This window comes from Pavona decussata, unplaced genomic scaffold (assembly GCF_977016875.1).
Source record: "Pavona decussata unplaced genomic scaffold, jaPavDecu1.1 SCAFFOLD_233, whole genome shotgun sequence".
In the NCBI taxonomy this organism is placed as follows: domain Eukaryota; kingdom Metazoa; phylum Cnidaria; class Anthozoa; order Scleractinia; family Agariciidae; genus Pavona; species Pavona decussata.
In genome coordinates this window covers 209183-226432 of record NW_028145638.1, presented here as the reverse complement: position 1 = coordinate 226432, position 17250 = coordinate 209183, and the positions used below count along the sequence as shown (strand labels likewise).

At 39.3% G+C, this 17250-nt stretch overlaps 2 protein-coding genes across 2 annotated transcripts in view; one reads left to right on the top strand and one right to left on the bottom strand.

Annotated features, from left to right (window-relative positions):
* Positions 1-17250, bottom strand: part of LOC146458185 (uncharacterized) — a 252490-nt gene that overhangs the window by 98269 nt on the left and 136971 nt on the right. The gene's annotated exons all lie outside the window — the stretch shown is intronic.
* LOC146458190 (nuclear pore complex protein Nup85-like) overlaps positions 1-17250 on the top strand; it is a 74303-nt gene that overhangs the window by 36843 nt on the left and 20210 nt on the right. The window contains exons 19-22 of the mRNA XM_085090712.1: positions 7278-7363; positions 8579-8610; positions 10900-11000; positions 11988-12087. Coding sequence (XP_084946838.1) covers positions 7278-7363; positions 8579-8610; positions 10900-11000; positions 11988-12087 — 319 coding nt within the window. The remainder of the gene's footprint in view (positions 1-7277; positions 7364-8578; positions 8611-10899; positions 11001-11987; positions 12088-17250) is intronic.

The window sequence follows — 17250 nt, the reverse complement described above, 5'->3', positions numbered from 1 at the left end:
GGGTGAGAATGATCAGGCCAGGCCCGTTTAAAACCGGAACTTCCTGTTTAAAGTGCAATGCCCTGAGCGCAGGATCGAGACAAGTGGAGCACTACTGTAGATGCCTTATCCTTCACTTAGGAGCGATGGGGATAGAGGTAGAGTGGGCAATCGAATACCTTCTAGGTGTGTAGTGCACGACCTACAGGCGGCCGCTGAGAATTTGAACGCTTTATAAGAATTTGTGTGGGGAATAAAATATTGTCGATTCCGAACTTCAAATAATGGTACATTTTAACTTCCACTCATTCGGCGAATGCTGGTGATTTTGAAACTGAAGACGGCCATTGCCGAGGCTTGGGTCCGAGGTCAAATTAGCTTTCTACCCGGGGTGGTACAGTCATTTCACGTACAGTACTGACCCCATTCGCACTGCGGCATCTCGACCAGCTCCAGTCATCCTGCAGTGCGTAAATAGCGTCCCCGTCTGCCTTGGATGTGTTCCTCTTGGTGTTGGTCGCACGGAACAATGGTGGAATCGAATGCAGAAAATGCTCATTTTCAGCCAAGTACGTGGGGATTTTTGGCAAAGAAGCATTTACCGAGGTTCGGAAATCATGGGGCTTTAACTGTGGATTTTCGAGATAGACGCAAACCGCCTGTGAGCAGACTACGGTCGAAATCCAAGTGTACAGTCTTGACTCCGTCTTATGAAGGAAATAACAATGGTTTTAAAGAATGCCTAAAATGGTGAAGTAACTTCAAACGCATAAGAACACACCAGAGATGAGTCAGTTTTATTCCTTTTATTAAATGGAAGTAAAAATGGAGCATTATTTAAAGTTTGGATGAAAATATATGTGCACTGCGGATGAAGGTCTTATAAAGCGTTCAAATTCGCAGCGGCCGCCTGTAACCCAATACTGCTTGGTCATCCTATTACTCGCTCTTCAGAGACATGAGTTTAGGCTGCCTGTGACTAGGTTGGTGATTTTTAGAATGTTCATGAAGAAGAAATTGGGGGATCGGGTTAGAGGGTTTTAATGAAATTAAGTCACGTGACAACAGCAGTGGTGGCATTTTGTCACGTGACTCACACCACCTTAAGTCACGTGACAAAAACATGCCTGACAAAGATTCCGCGAAGTAATCGAAAGCTTCTACGTTTAAATGTATTTTTGCATCCTGAAAGCTAACTTTTTTTCTAAACTTCAAATGCCAGGATCAGGAAGCAAAATATTTTCTCAAACATTAGTTTAAGTTTACTTTTGCTTAATGATGTGCTATTAAGGTAATGCAAGTTTTAGTGCTATGGGAATGGAAAGAAAAATTGATAGAAACTGCTTGTCTAAGTTAACAGTGACGATGTCCAAATCAGATCATATATTTAGAGAATGTGAGACTCAAAACAACTTGAAGAGAAAGATCCAGCTTGAGAAAATTAACTATAAAATAAACAGTTGTGTTCAGTTACACTAATAATGTGCAAATATGTTAATGCAATTAGAGCAAGTGAGAACTGAAAAATAACAGTTAGAGAATTGAAATAAACAGTCAGCTTCATTTTACTTTCCTGATGTGCAAACACGGTAATGCATCTAAAACCAACAGCCTACCACATAACTTGACTTGACCTACCACATAACTTGACTTTTTCTCAGTTCGTCTTAGCGCTAGTCGATGACAGGAAGCAAGCTTAAAGGCTGGTTTTCATGATCGCAGATCGCAATAAGGTCTGCGATCGTCTGCGATCATATGGAAACTACTTCTGCGATCGTCTGCGATCCTGCGATCGTGATCGCAGACGATCGCAGAAGATAGAACCATGTTCTATCTAAAGGCTGGTTTCCATATGATCGCGGATCGCAGATCGCAAACAATCGCAACTGATCGCAGACGATCCTGGAGGATCCTGATCGAGGATCTGCGATCCTGCGATCGTGATCGCAGACGATCGCAGAAGATAGAACCATGTTCTATCTAAAGGCTGGTTTCCATATGATCGCGGATCGCAGATCGCAAACAATCGCAATTGATCGCAGACGATCGCAGAAGTAGTTTCCATATGATCGTAGACGATCGCAGACCTTATTGCGATCTGCGATCCGCGATCATATGGAAACCAGCCTTTAGATAGAACATGGTTCTATCTTCTGCGATCGTCTGCGATGATCGCAGACCTTATTGCGATCTGCGATCTGCGATCGCGATCATATGGAAACCAGCCTTAAAACTATCAGCAATTCTGGAATTCTGGAGTCGTCATTCTTCTTTTCCAGAGCTGTCCTTGACAGCAGCGAAGACGTTATTTTAGAACCTTGCTCTTTGCCTTTGTCCGCCGATGAAAATGTTCATAGAAATAAGATGACAAAATTTTTCACCCAGAGACCTCAGTTTACGCAAAAGTGTTTTCGTAAGTCGATGGAATTAAATCGTTTTTCTCGTATGACACAGTCAGAGAAATTGAACCCACGACTCGAAATTTTTCCTCTCTCAAATTAAGAATTACGTCCTCGGTGCTAAACCTTCTTATTTGTCGTAGATTTATGACCTCTTCTCGCTCTACTCTGAACGGGATAATAGGAGGTACTCTTCATTCGGGGCGTAAAATTTGTCACATTTTGCAAGCGCTCTTGATTGGGATCGAAAGGTGAGTGTTAAATTAATGACCATGGCAATATTGCAAAGAAACTTGTGCGAACTGCAACGAATTAAATAAATCGTGAAATGAAATACAACATTGAATCAAACAGTGCGTAATGATTTGTAAATGAGGTATTGGAGTTCCGACGAGTTTGAGGACGTGACAGCAACATTGAAATTTTCAGTCGCCTTGCATAACAACACTAATAATGTACAAATAAGGTAAAGTAATTAGAGAAATAGGAGTAGAAAATTAACAGTGAAATGTTGCCTTTTAATTTTCAGTAATGTTGTACAAATAAGGTGATGTAATTAGAGAAGTGTCTGTGGAAAAACAACATTGTGCTCACCCTGATTAGTGGTATAAAATTTTAAGGTGTTAAAAGTCGAGGGCCACTCCCACGTTCAAGGGTTTATAAGCGAGTCATTGCAGTGTGCGATTCTTCATTCAGAGTGTAAAGCTCTTTAAAGTCAGTGAAGAATTGAAGAAAGAGAGAAGCATTGATTTCTGGCCTCGAAAACGATGGAAACAGACAAGAGTTACTATTCAAATGTTGTCCCCCGCTTCCCGAAACACGTGCAAGTAACGATGGCAGAACTTTCGCTTGAGCAACAGCAGAAGCTGTACCTGGACATCTTCAAGCCTCTGGATTTTTTCGAACTGTTGTTTGAGTACATGAAGAAGACAAGGGAAACAGAAAGCTACTCACCTCAGGAAAAGGAAAATTGCTCTGATGATTAAGGGGTGACCGACTTTCCTCAAACTCATTAATAATTCAAAAGCCAAAGACAAAAACCTCGAAGTTCGTCAAACATACTCCCCTACGCGTCGTATTTTCAACTCTTTTCTCTGTATTTGATATGTGATGAAACACTGTGTCTCGTGTTTGATATATTACATGAACAATTTATGATCATTTCATGTTTGATAATGTAGGTGGTTTGGTTTCAGGACAGCAATTGGTTCGTTTAAACTGTTATTTTATAAGACAAACGAACTTGTTCATGACTTTATATTCCATGGTGTATTTATGTTTTTGTGACTGTATACTTAGGCTTGTAACCATTTCAGTTGAGATTGAATTCGTTCGATATGTGCTGCTTTCTTCCTATTATATAAATTTTAACTGATAAGAGCTCTGACGGGATAGATGGCCGATTTGCGATCGCCTCAACCTGACCTTGCTGTTTTCAGACTTTTTATGTGTAAATTTTAGCGTCGCATTCGTGATGAAAAGAAAAATAAAGCAAAGGTTGTGAACCTACCATTTAACTTGACTTTTGACCTAAACTGTTTAATTCCTTTGACTCAGAAATTCAGAATGCTGAGAGTATTTTTCGGTGTAAATCTAAATTAAGATCATTTCTCCTAAATAAACTACTCCTGTTTTGAACGTGCTGTTTTGTGTTTTGCTGCCTGTGTGTGTTTGATTGTGTACTTGCTTTTAAACCTAAATGTATTGATAAATTAAATAAGCTACGCCTAACATCCTGATTTCAAAGTTGTAATAATTTTTTTGAGGAGCCTGTAGCTCGTATAAGCCCCAATGGTTTCTCTATGGGCATCCTCGCCATTTGTTTTTCTCTCTTTTGTTATTTATTTATCTTTTAATATATATTTATCTTGTGACGATGTGCAAGAATAAAGGCAAAAAAAACTGAAAATGAAACTAAAACTTTTTCTCAGTTCGTCTAAGCACTAGTCGATAACAGGAAGCAAGCTTAAAACTATTAGCAATTCTGGCGGCAAGTTTTTCGTCATGAGTCGTCATTCATCTTTTACAGAACTGCCCTTGACGTAATATATCAAACACGAGACACACCATTTCATTACATATCAAACACCGAGAAGAGAGTTGGAAATAGGACGCGTAGCGGAGTATTTTTGACGAGCTTCGAGGTTTTTAATATTGTGATGAAACACTGTGACGAGTGTTTGATATAACTTCTCAAACAAACTGATTTTGAAGGGGAAATTAAGGATGCAAAAACGAGGCTTTTTTCATCAGATATCCAAACACGTCACAGTGCGTAATTTCCTTTGTCTTTGGCTTTTGAATTATTAATGAGTTTTTCAGTCACCTTGCATAACAATTCCAATAATGTACAAATAAGGTAATGTAATTAGAGAAATGAGTAGAAAATTTACAGTGAAATAAGAAGTTGCCTTTTAATTTTGAGTAATGATGTACAAATATGGTAATGTAATTAAAGAAGTGTCCGTGGAAAAACAGCATATTGTGCTCACCCTGATTAGTGGTAATTTTTAAGGTGTTAAAAGTCGAGGGCCACTCCCACGTTCAAGGGTTTATAAGCGAGTCATTGCGGTGTACGATTCTTCATTCAGAGTGTAAAGCTCTTTAAAGTCAGTGAAGAAAGAGAGAAGCGTTGATTTCTGGCCTCGAAAACGATGGAAACAGACAAGAGTTACTATTCAAATGTTGTCCCTCGCTTCCCGAAACACGTGCAAGAAACGATGGCAGAACTTTCGCTTGAGCAACAGCAGAAGCTGTACCTGGACATCTTCAAACCTCTGGATTTTTACGAACTGTTATTTGAGCACATGAAGAAGACAAGAGAAACAGAAAGCTACTCAGCTGGGAAAACAAAAAAGGAAAATTCATCTGATGATCAAGGTGTGAACTGACTCGTGAACAGTACTTTCAACTTCATTAATCTTTGTAGTCAAGTACACTTTACAATAACACTGGACCCGCAAATAGCATTTGCTAATCTAGGCGAGTAGTGTAGAATTATTTACCGAATTACACAGTGAATTAATATAAATAAGAATAAAATATTTTTACAATAGTTTTAGAATGAAAGAAAAGGTGTAACTAAATTGATATTAATTAACATAAATGACAAACAAAAGCGGTAAAAGAGGGTAATTAAACGAGACAATAATTTCAATGACAACAACAATATAATTATGAATTTTTAAGTGTATCAAGGATCGGAGTAAGAAAGTGGTATAATAAGTTATGGCATTAGGAGTTGTTTGAGATGGCCAGTTCAATAAATGACATTGCCAGTATTATAACGAGGCGAGTGGGAATTGCAACCACATTGGAAAGAAACTGTCAACTTAAGTTTACGGTAATGATGTACTAATTAGGTGATGCAGGGAGAGAAAACGAAAATTGGAAACTAAAGCAGCTTTGAGATTACTGTAATTTGCAAGTAAGGTATTGGAGTTAGAGAAAGTGAGAATTAAAAAACAGAAACATTAAAACAATATTAATGAGAAGTAATTACTGACTCAGAATAAATAGTTTTTCGGAACGAAATATTTCAACGTCTTCTTCAGTCGTTTGATCTCTTCATCGGTCCATCACGTGACCTATCACGTGATTATCCATCACGTGAGCATTGTTCAGCGTCGTATGCCGGTGCTAGGTCCAGGCCCCCATCCCTGTTCAATGTTGGATTTGATCACCATTTCCTCCTTGACCCGGCGTTTGTCCTTGTGGTCTTCTGTTGCCAGAACTTTAGCATCCTCAATTCTAAATCAACAAACAGTTTTTAGACATCTCTACTCTAAACTATTAAACACATTCATTCCTTCATTTCGCGAACTGATCTGACATTTGTCAGAATTCTCTACCTTCAGCTATCTAGCTATGCGTTCTGCAAAAATTTCACTCCCTAAGTTGATAGGTAGCCTGATTCTAACCAACTCTTAGTTATCGTACTCAGCCCAAATTTTAGTAACTCAGCTGACAGCTGGTCAGATTTTTAAACTATCAGCTAACTCATTTAATAAAAATTCATGACCTTAGGTAAAAGCTGTTCGATTTTTTTACTATAGAGCGTTTTCATTCACGTGACTACCGGACATATTGATTTACTGAAACAAAAGATAGTATTTGCATAAAAATATAGTTCAATTCCCAGAGGTTTAGTTTGGGACACCAACATGGCCGTCGTGACGTCATGTGAAAACACTCTATTCAGATTTTTCAACTTTAAACCTTAGCTTAGCTCCAAATGTTCCTTCGACTTTTTGCCGGCAATCGTGGAGGGCGGCCAAGGAACGCGCTGCCTCTGTGTTGGCGGGAAATTGTGTTCCTGCTTAAGGTCACTGGCGAACATCGTAAAATTCGCGCCAAAATCAAGTAGTTGGCAAGGTTTTGCCTGGGTTCTGTGCTGTAAAAAAACCTTTGTTTTTCAGCTGCAAGGTAGTATTTGGGAGTTTTTTCGGCTAACAGTGTTAACTCAGACGTTTCCTCTTTTTTTTTTTTAATTACGATTGGCTGACACTGTCAGTGTTAACTGACAAACAAATATTTAGTCCTCTCAGTCTTTGGGTGCGTTTCTTTGGGATGATCTAAATCAGGATCAATTATCGAAGATCTCTCGGATCATGGTACATGAAAGGAACCGACGTATCCTTCCCCAGAGTAGATTCGTCGGTTCCTTTGATGCACCATGATCCAAGTGATCTTGGATCATTGATCCTGATCTGGGTCGTCACCCAAGTAACCTTGCGTGACCTACAAAGAAAAGCGTTACAGCAAGGAATAAACTATAAACAGCGAGAGCGCGCTATAGTGCAAGAGTAACGCTGGAGTGCTTCGATCTTTAGCGCTCGTATCTTCAGTTGTTTCTAAAATTGCGTCAACTTTATGTTGATTTTAATTTTAATTTTTCAGCTCAATCTATCTGTAAGACTATGAGCATGAAGTCAATAAAGGGTGGTAGAATGGGAGCAGCCTTGGCTTGGTGTCTTAGGTCAAAGGTATGGTTCATGCTCCATTTGCTGCTGAGATTGATAATGTGCAAGGTTATTTAAAAACTACCCACTGATCATGCTTCAAGTAATATATCAAACACAAGGAAGAGTGTTTCATCAGATATCCAAACACTGAGAAGTAGGTTGAAAAAACGAGGCGCAGCCGAGTTTTTTTTTAAACGACTTCGAGGTGTTTGGATATCTGATGAAACACACTTTCGAGTGTTTGATATGGCTTCTCAAATGATCAATAATTCTTGGAGAAATTCAAGGCTAAAGTTGGCAAAATTTTATGGTAATTAGGATCACATATCCAAACCACGGTCACAGTAGTGATTTTCTTTGTTTTCTTTTCATGAATTATTAATGAGTTTGAGAAAGTATTAACACACACACAGTACCACAGGAATGTACTCCTCGGTGTCTTTCATTTGAATGGTCACACTTTACGATTTCAGTTAGATACTAAAGTTTAGAACCACCTTTTCTTGTGTAGACACAAGTGTTTTACTGGAAAATACACCACTCGTAAAATTCAAACGAAACTACATCCGGGACCCAAGTGGCGTATTTTCCATATCCTCACTAGTGAGGATATTGATGACGTCATTTCCCGCTTTTTCACGGCCGTTCGGTGCAAACAGTCGGTGGAAAATGGCGAGCGATAGATTTGTCTATATAATAAAAAGAAAATTGGCTTGACGATATGAATTTTATTTTCGAGTGGTAAAAACAATATTGTTTTTGTTTTTACCACTCGAAAATAAAATTCATATCTTCGCGCAGCCGTGTAATATCCTCTATCTACAAACGGCACCACAGGAAAGTACTGCTTAATAGCTACTAGCTAAATGGTTACATTTTAGGGTTTCATCCACAGTCTCAAAGTTAGAAGTATCTTGTACTGTGCAATAAATAGCACCACAGGAAAGTACTGCTCAGTAGCTTTCATTTGAATGGTCACACTTAAGCGTTTGTTCTGCAAACACCCTTGTGTTTGCCGATCAAACGCTTGAGTGTGACCATTCAAATGAAAGCTACTGAGCAGTACTAGAACCATCTTTCATAGCTAGTTCCACGCACGGACACCGTAAGGAACAGTACCATTATTCGGTACACAGTAGCTTTCATGCCATCGTTGCTATTGTCAATTCCTCCGTATAATTTCAGTCTTTTTCTTGGCTATGAAAAATTCTTACTGCTGTTTTTGTCTGTTTGTAGGATTCCAGTTTTGCTGCGTTTATTTCAGAACGGTTTGTATATCAAATAGCTATTTAGTTTTACTCCATCAATATAGCGGTTTCCAATTGAGTGTCTGAAAAGCAAAACCAAAGAAATTACTCTGGTCAATCGCAACAGATGTAAACAACACAACGAGCCAATCAGAATTCAAAGCAAATACATGTAACTGGCGCCAAGCGCGGGAAAACGCGTGCGGCCAAAACACGATTGGTTTTGGTTTGGATTCCCATTGGTTGAGAAAGTTGCGCGAGTTTTGTTAACCAATCACAGAGCGAAGTAATGCAAAACCAAAGCAAACGCGAAATTACTTTCGACATTCAATTGAAAACCGCTCTAAAAAGTAAATACTAATTTGAGTTACTCACCGTTTTTGAGCTTCAGAAGTGCATCTGATCCACACGAGACTCTTCACACTTGCTAGCCTGGCTGTTTCTCCCCGACGTCATTCAGTCCAACGAAATTTGCGCGAATCTCAAACGCAGCTTGTCACATTGATGTATATGTTTTCCGCGACATAATGTTCTTCTTCGTTATGGACTGAAAATGCCGTCCGGTGTTCGGCTCCAAACTGTAATAACAGATCCGAAAGAGATAAGGTAAGAACAAGAGCTTTGTAAAGAAGAAGCTCGAAGCTACACCGCGATGAGAGATTCGGGCTGCCGAAGAAACTTCAAAAATGTGTATGTGAGCAGCGAACGTGTTTTCGAAGACTGCTTTGAAATATGATAATAATTTAATCTATGAAAGACCAGAAAATAAACCATTATTCCTCTTACTCCTTCTGCATTGGAGAGGGTACAAGAGACCTATTGGAACAGTGGAAGCCCACTATTGAGGTTCCTAACACAGCTCGGTTAAGACGAACCATTGAAAACTCTTCGTTTTTGGTGATACATGAAATCCCCGCAAAAAAAAAAAAAAAAAAAAAAGATTTAAGACAGATCAGACACAAAAACACAAATGTAAGACACAAATAAAAAGCTTGTTTTTAATTCTTGAACCGACATGCAATGACTAAACTACGACATAGCGAGTACAAATCGTGCCTTCCATCTTATTTTTCGACTCTGGGTATTTGCGACGACAAAGGCATTCTTTTGGGGTTGGCATGACTTCACAACGTTCACAGGTACACCCAAATGTACCTTGTACTCGCTCGTTATTTTCTTCATCTTTCATTTCTTCATTCTTGGGATGACGGCACGTTCTGGTTCGAAATAATAAGTTTCAAGCGAATCCATTTCCAAGTGTTTACGTTTGTTGATCGCGCCATGTTCTCTTGAACGGAATGACGTCACGTCACGAAACGACAGTTAGGCTACTTAGTGCTAATCAAAATGGCGGCGCTCAATTTCAATTCCGGGCTACTTCGGAGAGTTCGTATTTCATATGGATCGGATACCATTCAGAAGCTCAAAAAAAACGGTGAGTAACTTCTGGAGTGATCTTCGCCTTTATAACTCCGATAATGTCTGTCGTGCTGTCTTGGAAAAGGAAAATCTCCCTTTGGATGACTCAGTTGACATTTTTCAGTTGACGGCTTTCTCTGTATAACAATTTTCTAGCCTGGGTATACAGCTGCCTCTTATCGCTCCACGCCGAAGCCCCAAGCGGCAGGGAGCAGTGAGATGCCGCTTGAACAACTTCTAAAAGAGAAACAGTAACATTGTGGTGACATAACCCTCCTAAATTTGACTTCATAGCTTCGCCATTGTAAATGAACAAAACAATGGAATACAGAAAAGAAATGCAGTTGGTATAGAAGGGTCTCCGTTACGGCATGATCCAATTGCCAGAAAAAAATCTTGTGAGAAAAGCTTTCATTTTTAGTGTCACTATGAAAAGCAAAAAAACGTATTTGTTTCAATGGAATCGTTAAAATAATGGTTGAATTTGGTTAACAATAGCCCTACTAGTGCACAGAAACTAGTGTTTATTATGTTTGGCTGCAGATGGCTGGGATTGGGATGGATTGAAACTTGAAAAAATCAGTTGGCCAACTTTTTAAACTCTTCCTGTGTATTTTAGAGAACTCGCTAAAAACTGGTTATAGTTTGTTCTTCCTGGTTGTAAGAGCAATTTCATGTAGCTAACCATTTTTGTAAAACATTTGAGCAATTTAGACCAAAATATAGCAAAATCGCCATGACTGTGCCTTTTTAATAGAGGACTAAAGTAACAATAAGGTGACCTAGCCCCTACGCAAGCAGTTTATATGTAAGAACTGTAAGAACGCAAGAGTTGTCTCCATATTGGTATCAATAGCATTCTTAAGTTTGTATCTTTCTCCCGCTTTACAGGTTTTTGTCAGAGTACTGCAAGAACGGTGGATTTTCCAACCTTGATTTAATCGACAATCTGGGATCCGCCATGCTTCTTAGCGACCGACTTACGTTTTTAGGTAAGAAAGTAAAACTGGTGGGATAACGTTGTGTCGACGAATCATAGGCGAGTCTTTAGCTCCTCTTCTTCTCTCGAGTTGTGGTAGTACTTCCTGCCCGGCCCCACACGTGTAAGGTGTCGCACACAAGTCACAGGACCGCCTTTGCTACCGCGCTACGTTCTGGGCATCTCAAGATGGCTCGAGAAACTCGAGTCTACTAATTAAGAGATATTTTTGCGTCGTTTATGTAATGTTTAAAAAACGAGCAGGAGTGTTTTATCGGGTTTCTGAGTGTTTTTTTTTTTTTTTGACCCAACAAAACACGTGCTGTGAGTTTTTTGAACGGCTTCAAACACATTCCTGGAAAAGCGTGTGTCAATAGAGTTCATAACAATGATGCTTTAATTTGTGAACGTCAGAAATTAGCATACGAGAAAAACAGCGCATACTAATGAGGAGTGTTTTATCAGCTGATGAAACACAGCATAATAAGTAATAAGTAATAAGGAGGAGGTTTATGGATATAAAGTCACTGCATGTGATGTATTATCGAACATTTGATAGGTCAATGGGCTTATGAATTATTAATGAGTTTTTGAAGACCAGAGATTAACTGAAAATGTAAAACTAATGCTGTCCCACGTTTCGATAATACTACCTTCATTATCGAGGCAAAGTGACTGTTTCTTCGCGGTCTCAATATATTTGAGTGAAAATAATGTAATAGACATTTTGTCTCTATTGTGATTATCAGTGTAAATAGCTTAGCGCGGATGGAGTCCGTTTCCCATAGCAGTGTTACCCCCAGCAGTATGTCACCGGTAGCCTTTTATACACCTGGGTGAAGAGAGACAATGTGAAGCAAAGTTTCTTGTCTAAGGAAACGACGTGACAAAAACTTTCTTCCACATTGTCGTTTTGCACCCAAGTGTATAAATTGGCACCAATTTTTGGTGTTGTAATTTCGGTGTTAGTCTTGGTTATTTTATATGCTTTTTGCTATAGGAAAATATCGCGAGTTTCACAAGATGTACGAAGAAGGCAAATTCCATGAAGCTGCACATCTGCTGATTTCACTGCTGACATCGAAGCTTGCTCCACAAAGGTAAAACAGAATCTCGTTACTGTAGCCTTTTTAGTTTACAAACGGTTCTTGTAAATCGTCCATAAATTGTTATGCATGGACCAGTTGCATCGTCGAGGATAACGCTGTGTCAGTATACCAGCCAATGTTTTGTGTAACGTCTTTCGCAACGCACTATTTTTAAACATTGCGAGACAACATTGCCTGGTGTAACCAAAGTTAAGGTGTAACACGGCCTTTATGCCTCACGATGCAAATTATGCAACAACTTACAAGAAGAGTGTGACACGACGCATAGCGTGAAACTTTCGTTACTGCGCTGCCACAATCTTTGTGAATGCTGCGCCGGCGAATGCATGGCTCCAAGGATTGTCACATTGGGATTTGTAACGCCGTCAGTTGTTTTTTTACGTACCCAAATTGGAGAGGACCTTTAATTTCTACATGGTAGTGCGTGTAGTTTTAGCTATCTGAAAATGTTCGTAGCTAGGACAGCACTCTCTTTCTCGTTTATTGTTCGACTGTTCGGTTTGACAGGGAGTGGAGCCCGTGCAGACTGGCTTCTATCAACCGACACGTTGTCCTTCTCAACCCAGGTGTATAAATGGGTACCAGTCAGATGTTAGTTATTAGGTCTCCCTGTTATGGTCTAGCATTCCATCCAGGCTATGAGTGATAATACTCCTGGTCGCTTCATTTGATGCAAAGCAGAGCAAAGCGTCGGCGCCAACGAGCCAACGTTCTCTCGTATAATTCATTTGATGTGACACGTTAAAGTGCCGGGTGTAGTTATTAACTATCTGAGATTTCTTATCTTTTACTATAATCCTTGTGTGTAGCTGGGCCCCAGTCTGTTGCGGTCATTATTATATTTTTTCGTAAATAGCTTATCAAAGTTCCTCGGCTTTCCTTCGATGGGGAGCAGGGATGGTGCAGCGGTGAGAGTTACCTCCCAGCAATGTGTCCCGGGTTCGATTCCCGGACTCGGCGTCATATGTGGGTTGAGTTTGTTGTTGGTTCTCGTCCTTGCTCCGAGAGGTTTTTCTCCGGGTACTCCGGTTTTCCCCTCTCCTCAAACACAAAATTTCCAAATTCCATTTCGATCTGGATTATTGTCAAGCACTTTATCATGAGCCTCTGGCTCGGGAGATTGCCCAAGCTGACATTAAATGAATGACTTACTTGACTTACTTAAATCACTTACTACGAGCGCGTTTTGGGCATCGGATGTGCCTTTTCTTAGCCAATTCAAATGTTTGTTAATTAAGGGACACCTGGTAGGTAACAAAAGATTTTATTATGGGTAGGTCCCCCTATTAAATTTTAAAATATTAGGTATAGATTCCATGAATTTATCCTAAAGACACTCGTCTGGTTCGCTTAAACCTTGGTGGCTGTAATTATTTTCTCCGGCCACCTAGATGTAACCAAGGAGAAGATTTACGTGGATTTTTCAGTCTTAGTTGTTGGTTAGAACGTTGGTCTCATGGAGCGAGTTCTACTTTTTGCTGAGTTTGACAGAGCAGTGACCAAAAACTCTAAATCTGCGACAGCTTGACGCGATCATGAGGCAGAGAGGATTTTGAGACGAAACACCCCATTAAATGAAGTCTTCCCTGTCAGTTCTAAACAGAAGATCCATCCTCTTCCTTCTTCGGCCTCAGCCATGCAGTTCTACATGAAAGGTCGAAATCTTGCGTTTTATTGAATAAAAGAAACGCCTTTTCGTTAAGCTCGGGTTTCTTAAAGCTCAGAAAACGAGTTAAGCTGATAAGAAGCTTTGTTTTCGCCTTCTGAAATCCGCTCCTGTAAAAATATTTTTGTACGTTGTTAAAAGAACAATATCTGTCTGCTTACAGACGCGTAACATGTCTTGCTGTGTCTAGTATAGAACCCAAGATTCCCTCGTAAGGTATCAGCATCAATACTCGAAAACAAATGTTATTTCAGTTCGCGTTCATGTAGTTTTTTCCTATATTATTGTTATTGTTATTATTATGCATTCTCCCGCCCAACTGCTAAAAAGGGTGTAAAAGTCTAGTAAATCCAATTTTGAAGGAATTCGGGATAAGGATGGTCAAAAGTGCAGTTTACTAATTTTAGAGCTGTAATCCGGTTTAAAACGAAGTCGGTACGATTCTCTTTAATTTTGCTGCGATCTCGTTCAAACGAAAACGTTCTTTAGCAACTATATCGCGAAAGCTGTGTTTTCAAGACAAGTTTTAGAATTCAGATGGTTGACGCCGGCACGCGATCATTGACAGTGGGTGAACATTAAACAGTGTATTAGCCTATCAAATGCGCGGTTTTGAATCTTCTACTAATCTCTCTAAGATTATACGATAATGCTCGAAAGAATTCCTTTCATTTCTTTCATACATGCAACCATTACAAATATTTTCCTTCTTCAACTGATGCTATTTTAGCTTTGTCGCGTGGATATGGCGCTCTTAAAGACCTAATCCCCGGCACTTACAAATGTCGCTGATAAATGACCGTCCTGAATTTTCAACATATGAGCTAATTAAGACAAATAGAAGACGTTTGTCGTTGCCTGTTGCAAATCCACAAACCCTCGTTTCTGATTGGCTGTCAGTGATGTGTGTTTGTTCTATATATTACCTGGTGGTTTTTAGGTAAAAATCTTAGGACATTTTTTCACGAGCCTTAAAGGCTCAGCGCTGCTGGTGATTAATCCATTGGTTCTGTAACTTGAAGTGGCTAAGAATATTTGTGGTCTTATCCCCGAAATTGGCTACCCCCATTCTTTGAGGTTGTCCTTTTCAGGCCTCAAGGAAAGGGGCTTACTTTAATTCTTACTGAACAAAATTTAAATAAGCTTTCCAAAATTTTACCATACAACTGACTACCTAACCATAGCACATACAACAACATCAACAACAAACTTTATTTGCCCCAGAGTCTACGAAAAGCATTTACAATGTAGCAAACAAATAATTAGGGTACTGGCTACGTAAAATACCCTTAGAGTTAAAAAATGCCAGGCAGGCAGTTATCAGAAAAGAGGTTTTATATGTTCAGATAGGGCACTCAAACAAACATAGACACACGGAAAAATACAAAGAAACAAAGTTCCTTGATTTGAAGATGTTTCAATTTCTTTTTAAACAAAAGCAACGAAGAAGATTTTTTTTATCCTCGTCAATTGAATTCCACGTTGATAGGCCTTGGAATCTTGGATTTTGTATCACAAATACAATATCAGTTTTGCTTTAGCGCAATAAAACTAATGTGTATTTAAGGGCAATTTAAGCTTCCCCATAGATCAATTGACTGATGTTTTGGGAAGACACGGGGTGGGGTCGAAGTTGTTAAGAAATATGACCTCCAAGCCTTAGTTGGGGCCTACTTTTGCTACTACGCGTACGTTCTGCGCATCTAGAGATGGTCAGAGAAAGTGGGATTTCTAAACGGCGGTGCGTGCTTAAACAGAGATATTTTTGAGCGGTTTATTACTATGCGGGCAAAGCAGATCTTGGCAAGGGTTATTGGAATCCGAAAAAGAAAATTGGAGGTAGCCGTGTAATTAAGCTTTTACGGTATACACCTTGGTAGAGATACAAGGTGGAGCAAAGTATCTTGTTCAAGAATACAGTGCGGTGTCTCACGTCTTGGCTGACACACTTTCCTCTGAATTTTCCGATTCGAATGTCCGCGTTTAAAATAGCCGACATGTCCTCGGTGCCTGATTTTACGCCGAAAAGAAAAACGAAATAAAGGAAATCAACAACACAAGAAGATATACACGTAATGACATCATTTTGTCGTCCTGTCTAGAGCCGGCATAGCACTGAGTAAAATCAGATTTGTTTTGGATCGCTGGAGCATTCTTCGACTCGTTGTTATATTCGGCCGCTTGGACATAAAAGCAACCGACACCTTAAAAAGAACAGTGTCTAAATTTAACAGAGAGACAAAAAAATCTCATGCAATTGTGGAATTGTAGTAATGTTCGTGTGGCGGTAGATATTCTTTGTGTAACAGCTGGTTATAAAAGGAAAGGCTTATTGGTCTGCCAACTATAAATTCACTGTTGACAAAGTATGTATAAGCCACTTCCCGGACGCCTACTAGTTTTAATAAAGGTTTTCATGCCGTTCCCGAAGTATCGTTGTTATTTTTGTGTTCCAAGCAGCCTTAAAAAGCTACAACGTGAACTTTGATTGACCACAGGACGGCATTTTCTATTTTTAACTTCCCAGTGCACAATGCTGAGATGGGATATTTGGAGAACAAGCGCAAAGTTTGTAAATCACGATCACAAGTTTTTTAAATGAAACTGTATCTTCCTAGTGATACTTTATGCTATTTTCGGAAATTTGAAAATTATTAGTGCAGGTTTCAGTTTTTCAGACAAGTCGTCTTATTTAAATTTTGAGCGTTTATAATAACCATGTCAAAGAATATGATATTTACGGGGGGCTACACAGGAAAAGCAGATCTTAACAATGGATATTGTAATCGAAAATGAAACTTGGGAGTAATCCCGTATTTTTCAGAGACAATAAGTCTAAAAAGCTGTAAAAGACAATGAATGGCATTTTTTCGGGATTGAAGCGTAATTACCTCTGAAAAATGCGTTGCTACCCCAATTTTCATTTTAGCCCTTGTTTTTTCCGCATTGTCATGAACCGTGCAAAAATAACTTTGTATTTGTAGGCACCGTCCTTAAAAAAGTCGAATTCTCGGGTTATCCCGTAATGCTCAAAACCAATCAGGAAATTTTTCGGCTTTCTCCAAGTTTTTCATAAGTTTGTCGATGTAATAGTTAATTTGTTCTCGACCAATCAGAATGCATGGAGTGAAACCACTTGGCCGTGCTCTTCCCAGGAACGCGCTGTTTTTAACGTGCAAGCTTGTGACTGAATAGGTGAATTTCGAAGTTCAAATAAAACCTATCATGTCAAACAATTTTTTCCCCTTGCGGTTCTTCCTGTTATGTTAAAAAAGTGGTTCTTTTGCCCGAGACTGTGGGTGTAACAATGATTTGAGATCAAGCAAATGAAAGCTAAAATGAAATGAGGTCACTATAAAAATGAAAGCTATTTTGGTGTTGTTTATTACTGATGCTGTAGAAGGTTCGTTGTAACTTCCATTTTTTAGAAATGAAAGCCACTGAGCAGCGCTTTCCTGTGGTGCTGTTTATTATGCTGTACAAGGTGG